Source organism: Oncorhynchus tshawytscha, unplaced genomic scaffold (genome assembly GCF_018296145.1).
Source record: "Oncorhynchus tshawytscha isolate Ot180627B unplaced genomic scaffold, Otsh_v2.0 Un_contig_6415_pilon_pilon, whole genome shotgun sequence".
Lineage (NCBI taxonomy): Eukaryota > Metazoa > Chordata > Actinopteri > Salmoniformes > Salmonidae > Oncorhynchus > Oncorhynchus tshawytscha.
This window is the reverse complement of record NW_024609239.1, coordinates 1-12829: the sequence shown is the minus strand read 5'-3', so window position 1 is coordinate 12829 and position 12829 is coordinate 1. Positions and strand designations below refer to the sequence as shown.

The 12829-nt window shown below is 42.5% G+C and overlaps 1 protein-coding gene across 1 annotated transcript; it reads right to left on the bottom strand.

Annotated features, from left to right (window-relative positions):
• Window positions 1-3282: 3282 nt before the first annotated feature.
• Window positions 3283-12137, bottom strand: LOC112258729 (UV excision repair protein RAD23 homolog A; the record flags this gene model as incomplete). Its single annotated transcript, XM_042314596.1, is given in 9 exon segments — window positions 3283-5350; window positions 5494-5655; window positions 5828-5958; window positions 8386-8479; window positions 8861-8988; window positions 9146-9195; window positions 11033-11187; window positions 11310-11471; window positions 12055-12137. Coding segments are annotated over 9 exon segments (1062 nt in total). The 3' UTR covers window positions 3283-5236.
• Between the last annotated feature and the right edge of the window lie 692 nt (window positions 12138-12829).

Below are 12829 nucleotides of genomic sequence, written 5' to 3'. Positions count from 1 at the left end.
AATAAGAATTATGATGGCTATGGTGATTTCTTTTCTAATCTATGGAAGTGCCTCTGTCCCATTATGCAATTTGTTAAACGTGAATTCAGGTTCTTTTTCTCACATATAAGCTATAGTGAATGGTGGTGAAATGCTATGTCTGGGGAGAAAAACAGTGACCGCTCACTGAATAATTGCAATCATCTTTATATATATATATACACATATATTTATAGATATATACATTTTTTTATTTGCAAAATAAGCTCTGTGGCAGTCTAGTTATTTTTTGAAGCATGGCACAGTCAATTGATGCATCTTAAATATCTGATTAGAGCAAAAGTACCAGTCCCTATACCCACATCTAATAGCATAAAGTGTCCATGGCAAATACTATAGATACATGATTTATATAGCAAACAGTAAAGTGACGTGGTCAAGGGAAATAACGGATTCGATTTTGGTTATCATTTTTTTTGGGGGAGTAATTGTTGTTGAATAAAATGTATGTGTGTTGATTGAGCCATGTGCAATGCCTTGGGTAGATAAATTGTGTTTGTCTGTTAGAGATTGTTTGAGGGTGTCACGAGAAAAGAGGCGCTAAACCCTCTATTTTTTTGTTTTAAGTCCACTAGCTCCGGGACTCTAAACACGAGGGCAGACAAAAAAAATCCCAGTCTTTGTAAATTGAAAATGAATTTTTATTTTTTTCCTTATTCATTTAAAAAAATGTATTTGTGATGATTTGTTTTCTAAATCTGGGAGGGCTGAAGGAACAATTTAGCAAAACAAAAATATATATCACTAAATGAAACAGGTGCTTTTTATGAAAGTACATTCAAACTCTTATACATAAATAGTAATGAACAAAATTAAGTGTTATCATAAAGCACATTTTAGGAAACATGCATTCTATTTCTCTTTTTGTATTCACCAAGGGGGGAGGGGTTCATTATATGAAAAAGTTGTGATAAAGGCATTTTTCTTCAACCTTTATCCCAGAGCAGGAAGAGAACCGTTTTTTTTTTAGATTGATTAGATGGTTATCCTGACAATGGGATGATGAACTAGTGGAAAAGGCCTGACGTAATGGACATCTGGGCCATGTCAGTATCACCAGAGAACTGACTAAAACATTACCTATTTAACAGATGAATTGCAACTTGCATCCAATTTTCTAAACTGTGGACATGTTTAAAACTGGCCAACCGAAGTAATCAAGTTTGGGACACAGACAAGATCTTCCCCATTTTGGGAGATGCATCAGAAATGGAATCCATTTTTCTAAGTGTTAGCTCAACCACAAAGTGATTATTAGCATTTGGAGAGATGGGAGGTGTAACGCGAAGTAGATTTAGTTGATTCCTATCTCAAACCCAAACAAGGCGAGGGAGTATAAGGTATATTTTGAGCACAGCAAGGATGAGAGCAGGATTAAATCAAAGAAGTGAACCCTTCCCCCTTCCACTCCCAATCCGCAGTGTAAATTATTCTAAATATTTGTTTGGTGTTCTAGTGTTAGAATCAGAGCATCTTAAAGGTTGTCCCTAAAAAGTGCCTTTTGTTCACAGACTCCATCTTGTAATCCTGAGTGCCCATCTCAAAAAGTCCCCTCCATATTTCTTCTATATCCTCTCCTTCTTCAAGCTTTTCAAAGCAGTATATATAGTACTAAAGGAAATTGGTGTGATTTAGTTATTTTTATTGTTGAATAATTAAGAAAAATAAAAAAAATCTGTCTTGCTTCTCTTCCTGTATCTTGTCTTCTGTCTCTCTTGGACACTGGAGTAGTCTGTAGCTGCGTTACCCTCTCCTTATCCCTCCCCAAACCCTTTTTCTCTGAATTGAGGGGTAAAAAAAAGCTAAACTTTGTCTGAGCAGAATGCAGTTAGCTCATGTTTTTCTTGTTTGTACGCTTCACATTGTATACCATACCGATCTCTTCAGCTTCTCCATTGAATAGTTAATGTAAGTGAACAAGTTACACCGGTGGGCTCTTGGGGTGTGGCGAGGAGAGGGTCTGTGAGGGAGCCTAGTTTTTCAGTGGGATGTATTTGATGACATATCACAACGTGGAGATAAAATACACATCGGAATATCCCTCTGAATGGGCAAGGGGGCTGCATGGCAACTGGGGTAGAATAGGCAGGTTTGGTTAATTCTTGTTAACCTTTTTTTTTTTTACAGAATTGAATTTTGTATCTTATGCAGCAATGCTACATTGAGACCGTTTAATGATGCACCTTTCTAGAGGTTGTATGAGACCAGCTATTAAAACAAGTGAAAAAGGACCTGAAATGGCTAAGCGTTCTTATAACTGAATGGTTCCATCCCACGTAGACTGGCAGGCTCAGATCCACAATCAAGAAAACCATTACACCCATTTACTAGAACCCCAAATGAACAGTGAGAACAATTACAGACTAAAGTCATATGTAGTAGACAGTTAAAGCACCTTGAAATTCCACCAGCAAAATCAAGAGCAGCCTTGATAGAGGGCCTACTTGTTTCCTACAAGAATATGCATGTTTTTATTGTAAGTGATTGAAGCCAGCAGCAGTATTAGCCTTGACAATTAAAGCGCCCCAGTCGAGAAGCCACAGTGACTGGTTTCAGTGTGTGCTTTGCTTGGGCAGAACTTTGGTCCCTAGCTATCTTGCACTGCAGCACCAGAGAGCTCTGTCTCTCCCTGGCCACCCGTCATTTTATTTTCCTTCGGGTTTGTTTTTGAAAGTGCGTAGGGCCATGTTTAGTGTTGTGTAGAGTGAACCCCCAGCTGGCCTTGCCCCGCACCCCCCTCAGTGCAGCTTCCCTCCCTCAGGAATACACCTCCCAGAGCCCATGGTGAAATGCATGTGTTAATTACAGTTTCTTTTCCATAATAATAAAAACAGTTTGAAAAGAGCAACACTTGAATAAAAGGATGTTTTTGACTGTAACTCACCTGTTTCTGTCTGCTTATTTTCAGATTGCTACTTGATTGGGTAGGTGGTTTGCCTGTGCTGGGGATGAGAACCCTAGAGTTGCATCATGTTATAGAGTGGGGTAAGAGGCCAAAATTAGTTTCACTGTTTATCAGAAAATCTACTTACCGATACTGATAATGGAGGGTCAAATCCACAGGAGTAGCACTACTCATTCCCACATGATACTGAAATGCCTGGACTTGAACCGGAGTGTGTATAAATTACATTTCCTGTAATACTTTGTATTCCATAAGATCAAGTTGAGTTTCATTTCAATTGTCCAGACCAAGAATGTGGTGCATACAGAAGTGTTTGGCATGAAATAAAACATACGAAGCCATGACATATTGATGTTTAATGAAGCGGATCATGTTGATGCTGTAAAATGCCAGTGCCAGTGAAAGCCATGTTCACAAAAACAGATGCAGTCAAACATATTATCATGATCACTATTCCTTTAAAATAAATTGAGATTGAAAACTTTGTTCACATGTGTTTGTTTCAAAGGTCCAATAAATACATCAAAACGGAAATGTTTCACTTAAGTCAAAAATGACATGAACTAAATGCACAATGAATTTGGTTTGAGTGTAATTGATCTTACTTGTGGCAAGTTGAAGGTGCCTGCAGGATAAAAAAATAGTTTCGAAAAGAGAACAGGAAATTCTGTGCAAGGGAGCCAATACATTTGAATGCATCTGTTCAATCCAAACTTCATAGACCCATTAAACTCCTGCCATGTTAAGTTCAAGAGAAAACATACCTTGATAAGTGAATATTCATAAAACCACACATTTCTTGGTACCCTCTGTTCCCTCAGAAAAGCCACAATAGCAACATCTCAAAACACTGAGAATCCTTGTAATAAGGCATGTTTTACTATCGGAGTTGGAAACAGGTGGTTAAAGCTAGGCGATAGCCGGTTTAAACTTCAGATTCACCTCATCACTAAAGATTGTTGAATAGGCTCATTCAGGCTGTGGATGATGACAATTATTGGCTATGACTGGGTCCTGGTTTAATAAAGACTTCATGTGGACCCTTGTTCCTACTGGACATTTTGGGCTCTATTCAATCCGTAGTGCTGAATATCTGCTTTATAGCGCTATTGACAATTTAAAGGCAATGTTCCCACGGTCGCCGAGACTGCATGTCGGCTCAACAGGAAATTACCCGTACATTTTTACACGATACGGGTTGAATCCAGCCCTTAGTGTCTCAAGACCAGCTGGTCCCGTTGTATTTGAGCTGCCCTTCGTGTGTACTATTAATCAGATCCTATGAGAAAGGTGGTGTGTCTACTCCTCAGCCTTGGGAAAGAGGTAAGTGAGTAACTCCAGCATCCCAGGACTGGTCCCTGCCAGCTCTCTCTTCCAGCTCTCTCTGCCAGCTCTCTCTGCCAGCTCTCTCTTCCCCCCTTCAGAGGATTATATGTAAAGGTAAGGTCAGCGTTGGTCAGCTCATCAGAGACGTAACACTAGAGAGGACTGTGAACCCTTCAACAAAACCTCATTTTCAGACACATATCCACACAGTAATGTACCTGTACGGTTCTGTGAGCATACACACATCCATTTGTCATTTTGGTTGTTCTATACCGCTCAATTTACTCAGGATGTTGAGCATTTCCACACCTAGAGAGATCATGGCTATCTGAGTGAAAACTAAAAGAGCTAGCTTTGAGGTGAAGTGAGGGGACCTCATAAATAATTTAGCCTGGCCGCTGGCAAAATGTACTTGCCTGTATGACAATATCATAGGATGCTATGTGGTTGGTTTTTGAATGGCAAAGGAAATGTGAGGGACTGGTGCAATCAAGTGAACAGACCACAAGCAGACTCTTCATGACCGTCAGTTTAGTTTCCCTTTCCCCTCTTGCCTCAATATACCAACATTGTAGAAGTGCATCAAGGAGAATGTGCTTCCATTACAACCAGCTACAGCATTAACAAGCTTAGATATGCATATCAATGACTTTGCACCTTAATTGAATGGCATCCACCTGTACACACAGACATGTGTACACACACACACGCCACAAACCTTTCAGCCCCCTCCCTCCCGTTCCCAAAGCTCTTCTAAAATCTCAATATATATCTGCCCTAAACAAATCCCACACATTCCATTGGAATTCCAAGTGGATTTCATTATTCCTCTTTCACCCTTAGATCAACATATACTTTGTGTAGCTCGTAAGACCCTCCCCCCCTCTGAAATGACCTGAAGATCGTTGCTCTACAGTGGGGTGAAGTCCTTGTGCTGGCCTGGAGAGGAGGGCAGGCCAGCGCCTCTCATTCATCCTCAAAGCCCTGGTTCAGGAGGAAGTTGGCAGCTAGGTTCTCGTTCTTTTCACAGGCAAAGTAGGCCTGGATCACCAGCGCCTCTGGGAAACCCAACGCTTTTAACTGAGACAGGAGAAGAAAATAACATAACATGACTATTTCTCACCAGAAAGGTCACAATGTATGCATTTCTTGCTAGTCTCCTTGTCAGTTGAAGCCATCTTATGCCCTAAACAGTGCATTGAGAGGTCTTTAGCTCCCCTCACCCTCTCGATGGCTTCCTTCTCCTGAGGCGTGACCTGAATGTAGTTGACTGGAGCTCCCTCCTCCACTGCAGCACCCAGGTCCCCCACCTCAGGCACGTCTCCAACCTCCCCCACCGGCTCATTCAGCATCTGGATGAACAGCTCCTGGTACTGGCTGATTTGCTGTTGTTGAGTTGTATCAATAGGGAAAGATGGGTAGACAGCAATCAGCAACAAGCAGAACATACATTGTGAAATCACAAAACCTGGGAGGTGTCACTATAGGGAGTGTGTGATGCAAGCTAGTATGAGTGGTGGTGCCATCAGTGTGTAGTGCATGGTATATGTGTGTTACCTGTAGGAGCTGTGGGTTCTCCCGACCCAGCTGTTGGAGCAGAGCTGGCAGCAGTGAGGGGTTCTGCTGGATCACCTGCCTCATGCTCTGGAACTGAGGCTGGGAACGCAGGAACTCCAGAGGGTTTTCTCCTGCAACACACACAATATTTCCGGAAGAGAACATGTTGATATAGATACAACACCTACTAGGGAAAATGCACATAAACCATTCCCATCTATCTGATATGCAGTGCATTTGGAAAGTATTCAGACCACTTGACTTTTTCCACGTTATGTTACAGCCGTATTCTAAAATGGATTAAATAAATGTTTTCCTCATCTATCTCCACAGAATACCTCATAATGACAAAGTGAAAACAGGTTTTAGATTTTTTTTTGTAAATAATTTTTCAGACCCTTTGCTATGAGACTTGAAATTGAGCTCAGGTGCATCCTGTTTCCATGGATCATCCTTGATGTTTCTACAACTTGATTGGAAAGGCACACACCTGTCTATATAAGGTCCCACAGTTGACAGTGCATGTCAGAGCAAAAACCAAGCCATGACGTCGAAGGAATTATCCGTAGAGCTCCGAGACAGCATTGTGTCGAGGCACAGATCTGGGAAAGAGTACCAAACAAGTTCTGCAGCATTGAAGGTCCCCAAGAACACAGTGTCCTCCATCATTCTTAAATGGATGAAGTTTTGAACCACCAAGACTCTTCCTAGAGCTAGCCGCCTGGCCAAACTGAGTAATCGGGGGAGAAGGGCCTTGGTCAGGGAGGTGACTAAGAAACCGATGGCCACTGACAGAGCTCCAGAGTTCCTCTGTGGAGATGGGAGAATCTTCCAGAAGGACAACCATCTCTGCAGCACTCCACCAATCAGGCATTTATGGGAGAGTGTCCAGATGGAAGCCACACCTCAGTAAAAGGCACACGACAGCCCACTTGGAGTTTGCCAAAAGGCACCTAAAGGACTCTCAGACCATGAGAAACAAGATTCTCTGGTCTGATGAAACCAAGATTAAGGAGATTATTGTGAACTACAGGAAAAGGAGGACCGAGCACGCCCCCATTCTCGTCGACGGAGCAGGTTGAGAGCTTCAAGTTCCTTGGTGTCCACATCAACAACAAACTGGAATGATCCAAACACACCAAGACAGTCGTGAAGAGGGCACGACCAAGCCTATCCCTCCTCAGGAAACTCAAAATATTTGGCATGGGTCCTGAGATCCTCAAAAGATTCTACAGCTGCAACATCGAGAGCAATTTGAAGTACTCTTTCCCAGATCTGTGCCTCGACACAACTGGTTGCATCACTGCCTGGTACGGCAATTGCTCGGCCTCTGACCGCAAGGCACAACAGAGGGTAGTGCGTACGGCCCAGTACATCACTGGGGCTAAGCTTCCTGCCATCCAGGACCTCTACACCAGGCGGTGTCAGAGAAAGGCCCTAAGAATTGTCAAAGAACCCAGCCACCCCAGGCATAGACTGTTCTCTCTACTGTTCTCTCTACTACTGCATGGCAAGCGGTACTGGAGTGCCAAGTCTAAAAACTGGTACTGGTACTGGAGTGCCAAGGACAAAAAGGCTTCTGAACATTTTCTATCCCCAAGCCATAAGACTCCTGAACAGGTAATAAAATGGCTACCCGGACTATTTGTACTCTTTTTATCATATATGCATAGTCACTTTATCTATACATTCATGTACATACTGCCGACCAACCAGTGCTCCCGCACATTGGCTAACCGGGCTATCTGCATTGTGGCCCGCCACCCCCTCTTTTACGCTACTGCTACTCACTGTTCATCATATATGCATATGATATATATCATATGTCACTTTAACCATATCTACATGTACATACTACCTCAATTAGCCTGACTAAACGGTGTCTTTGTAGCCTCGCTACTTTTATGGCCTCGCTACTGTATATAGCCTGTCTTTTTACTGTTGTTTTATTTCTTTACCTACCTATTGTTCACCTAATACCTTTTTTGCACTATTGGTTAGAGCCTGTAAGTAAGCATTTCACTGTAAGGTCTACACCTGTTGTATTCAGCACACGTGACAAATAAACTTTGATTTGAAGATTGAACTCTTTGGCCTGAATGCCAAGCGTCACGTCTGGAGGAAACCTGGTACCATCCCTACGGTGAAGCATGGTGGTGGCAGCATCATGCTGTGGGGATGTTTTTCAGCGGCAGGGACTGGGAGACTAGTAAGGATCAAGAGAAAGATGAACAGAGCAAAGTAGAGAGATCCTTGATGAAGAGCGCTCTGGAGCAGGTTAGGACCTCAGGACTGGGGTGAAGGTTCACCTTCCAACAAGATAACGACCCTAGCATCATACCCAAGACGACTTGAGGCTGTAATCTCTGCCAAAGGTGCTTCAACAAAGTTCTGAGTAAAGGGTCTGAATATTTATGTAAATGTGATCTTTTTATTGTATTTATTAAAATCCTGTTTTTGCTTTGCTGTGGAAAAAGTAAAGTGGTCTGAAAACATTTCCAGAATGCACTATACAGTAGATGTAATACTATAGCAGAGATATAGGCAGATGGACTCACCCTCAGCTACAGTAGGGGTCTCTGTGCCTGTGCGGGCAGATGCAGGAAGCTGTGCTGGGGGATTAGTCTCTTGGACCGGACTGCTAGGAATGCCCTGGAAACACACAGCAGCACATACTCTCACACACACAGTACTAACGGACAGGCTGGTTCTAAACTGAGGATACATATAAAACTATTTTATAGCGTCACTGTGCTGTAATAGTGTTTTTGGTAAAAATGTAGTACACCAGTGTTAAACTGTATTCTGAAAGCTGATGTCACACAGTGCTGGTGTAATTTTGCTGAGTCATTGTACATGCTGCCATGTTAAAGTTTCATCAAATATGGTGCCACGCTGTATAGTGTAATTTCGCATTCATGGTCTTTTTTGGGGCTATTGTTCAGTGTCATTTTGCAGAGTCATGGTGTATGGTGCCTGGTTGCACAGTATTGTGTATGCTAGGTAGTTGTGTGGTGTGTTGACGGTTCTCACAGTGAGGAGGTACTCCACAGCCCGATGGGGGTTGTTGAAGCTGGCCCGGAGAGCAGCTACCACTCTCTCCCTCTCATAACCCATAGACATTATCTCTGTCAGCATGGTCTCATACTCCGCTCCTGTCACTGACCAAAATAAACAAGTTGTTAACCATCTACCCGAGTTACAATGGACAATATTTACACCCATGAACACATAGCTGCTAGAAGGCATCTTACAAATCCCCATGCTATCATCAATCTAGCAACACAGCAGATAGCCAGGTCGAAGTCCATCACTCACCCAAGGCAGAGGAGGCATCTCCCCCCTGAACCTCCATATTGGGGTCGGAGCTGCAAACAGAACGACAGCGTCAAAAATCCAGTCAACCCATTCAAAAACATTCAGTGGTATATTCTGCTGCCATTGACTGGAACGAACTGCAAAATTCTCTAAAGCTGGAGACTTATCTCCCTCACAAGCTTTAAGCACCAGCTGTCATAGCAGCTCGCAGATCACTGCATCTGTACATAGCCCATCTGTAAATAGCCCATCCAACTACCTCATCCCCATACTGTATTTATTTATCTTGCTCCTTTGCACCCCAGTATCTCTACTTGCACATTCATCTTCTGCACATTCTACCATTCCAGTGTTTAATTGCCATATTGTAATTACTTTGCCACCATGGCCTATGTATTGCCTTACCTCCCTGTTGTTGTATGTGTCTAACTGCTTTGCTTTATCTTGGTCAGGTCGCAGTTGCAAATGAGACCTTGTTATCAAATAGCCTACCTGGTTAAATTAAAATTTTAAAAATTGTGGCCGGAAATAATATGCCATTTAGCAAATGCTTTTGTCCAAAGCAACTTAGTCATGCGTGCATACATGTTACGTATGGGTAGTCCCGGGAAATGAACCCACTATCCTTGAGTTGCAAACACCATGCTCTACCAACTGAGCTACAGGGACTACAGGGGGTGTATTCAGGAAGATGAAAAAACTAAGAAATGTTCAATGATGTTTAGTTCATATTTGTCCGACACAAAATGTGTCTATGTTAAGAGTTATGTAACACTCTACCCTCCTGAGCAGGCCTCAAGCTTACTTTTTTACTCTCTCCAATTTGGCAGACTGTCTACCATTTTTTAAATATTTTTTGTAAATTTTATTTTACCTTTATTTAACCAGGTAGGCTAGTTGAGAACAAGTTCTCATTTACAACTGCGACCTGGCCAAGATAAAGCATAGCAGTGTGAACAGACAACACAGAGTTACACATGGAGTAAACAATTAACAAGTCAATAACACAGTAGAGAAAAAAAAGAGAGTCTATATACATTGTGTGCAAAAGGCATGAGGAGGTAGGCGAATAATTACAATTTTGCAGATTAACACTGGAGTGATAAATGATCAGATGGTCATGTACAGGTAGAGATACTGGTGTGCAAAAGAGCAGAAAAGTAAATAAATATAAACAGTATGGGAATGAGGTAGGTAAAATTGGGTGGGCTATTTACCGATAGACTATGTACAGCTGCAGCGATCGGTTAGCTGCTCAGATAGCAGATGTTTGAAGTTGGTGAGGGAGATAAAAGTCTCCAACTTCAGCGTTTTTGCAATTCGTTCCAGTCACAGGCAGCAGAGAACTGGAACGAAAGGCGGCCAAATGAGGTGTTGGCTTTAGGGATGATCAGTGAGATACACCTGCTGGAGCGCGTGCTACGGGTGGGTGTTGCCATCGTGACCAGTGAACTGAGATAAGGCGGAACTTTACCTAGCATGGACTTGTAGATGACCTGGAGCCAGTGGGTCTGGCGACGAATATGTAGCGAGGGCCAGCCGACTAGAGCATACAGGTTACAGTGGTGGGTGGTATAAGGTGCTTTGGTAACAAAACGAATGGCACTGTGATAAACTGCATCCAGTTTGCTGAGTAGAGTATTGGAAGCTATTTTGTAGATGACATCGCCGAAGTCGAGGATCGGTAGAATAGTCAGTTTTACTAGGGTAAGTTTGGCAGCGTGAGTGAAGGAGGCTTTGTTGCGGAATAGAAAGCCGACTCTAGATTTGATTTTAGATTGGAGATGTTTGATATGAGTCTGGAAGGAGAGTTTACAGTCTAGCCAGACACCTAGGTACTTCTAGATAGGTTAATATCAGTTCTACGGCGGTCTTCTGTCTGCCTACCTGGCTGGAGCTGGGGGCTCTGCGACTGTAGGTGTGGGCTCCTCTGGGGGGATAGGGATGGCTGCAGGGGCCGGGCCCGCAGACGACCCAGAGTCTTGGACAGGGGCCTTGGGTCCCTCTGAGGAAGGTGTTGATGCAGCTGTGGCAGACTTTGCCTAGTTCCAGAGGAGATATAAACAGGCTATTACTGTTATCTATGCAGACAATCATGTAACCGTCCTCCCCAGGTGGGTGCAGCTCATTAAGAGTCCAAGTAAAATGGATTAGGGAAATGTACCTTCGATACCATAACTACAACAAAATTCTTCTCGTCAATTTTGTAGTCTTTAATAGGCGTGTCATCTTGCAGGATTTTGCCAGCATATATGAGCTTTTGTCCAGACACTGGGAAGTTATCTTTTCCCCTCTCTGCTTCTATCTTCTCCTTCAGTGCCTTCACCTGTAGAAACCAAAAAGAAGCTTTTCAGCCTTGCTTTAATTGTTAAACACAGTGCAACCCAAAAGTTGCTTAAAAATTGCACAACGTTTTACATTGCGGTTTACCTTACATTATGTAGCTAGCTAGATAGTTATTTTCACTCTTTACGGCTAGTCTGCTAGAATATTGCTAATTTATCGTCCAAATGGACATGCATCATCAATAACTAAAATAGATAACGTAGCTAGCTAGTAATATGGCTGTCTAGCTGACGCTAGATAGTTAGCTAAAGCTGACATTGACGTGGTGAGGGATAACCTAACGTAACCTTACCTAGCTAGCTAATAATGAAACTCAACATTGGATTAGCAAATTGACACACATTAGCATTGCAAGCTAACTAGCTCAGAGCTAGCTAGTTAGCTAATGCTAGGGGTGTCAATAACATCTAGCTAGCTAGCGTTAGCGTATATTGTATTATTCGAATTTATAATCTGGGACAAATTCATTTGGTGTTTCGTGCAAATAACAAAAATGATAGTTTGCCAAACGGGTTAGATAAAACGCACACAGCTGGCATTATTATGAACAAATGGGCACTTACCGTTTGATCTGGGTCTATGTCGATTTGAATGGTCTGCTGTTGCAGTGTCTTTAACGTGATTTGCATTGTTGCGGTAGCTAACGCTGTTTCGCCCTTGCGCTTAAATTACAGCTGTTTTAAAATATTCATAAGTAAAACAGAAATTACATTTAACCACAAGTTCAAGCAAGATCATATTTATCCATGACCATGAGATGTGTCCATGAACACTCAGCAAATCGCCATCTTTGATGACACCAAACTCAGAAGTACGTGCAGTGTAACGGTTTGCTGCCCAATTTGCAGCATCGAGCGCTCTCTGAGTCTGATAGCTACAACCACTAACTGGTCAATCATGAATATCCCGATGTAATCACACACCTGCGGTGCCAGTTTATCCAGGTGGTAGTAGGATCTACAATCTACTCTGCGAGAACAAATGATGCTTTGCATTTATGTCATGATCTGTTGACAGTTGTGACTGGTGTGGTAGTGACCAACTGGGTTTACAGAACAGCAAATATACAACAAATGTACTAACGTTAGTATTTTTGTTTAGTTTACAGTCACTAGGCAGAGTGGCACCTTTTCAATGAGGTACGGTCAGAGATTAATAGATCCATCTGTGTTAAGGTGCTCCTAACAGTATACGCTGATGAAGACAGCTTGTCGGTCAGAAAGGTTGGATATTAGGTTATTAAATGACTGAGTCTGCGCTAGAGTGTGCAGCTCTCCTTTTCTTTTTCAAAGGTCCTCACAACCATTGCAAAGCTACGTTCGATCTGTATCAGATCAG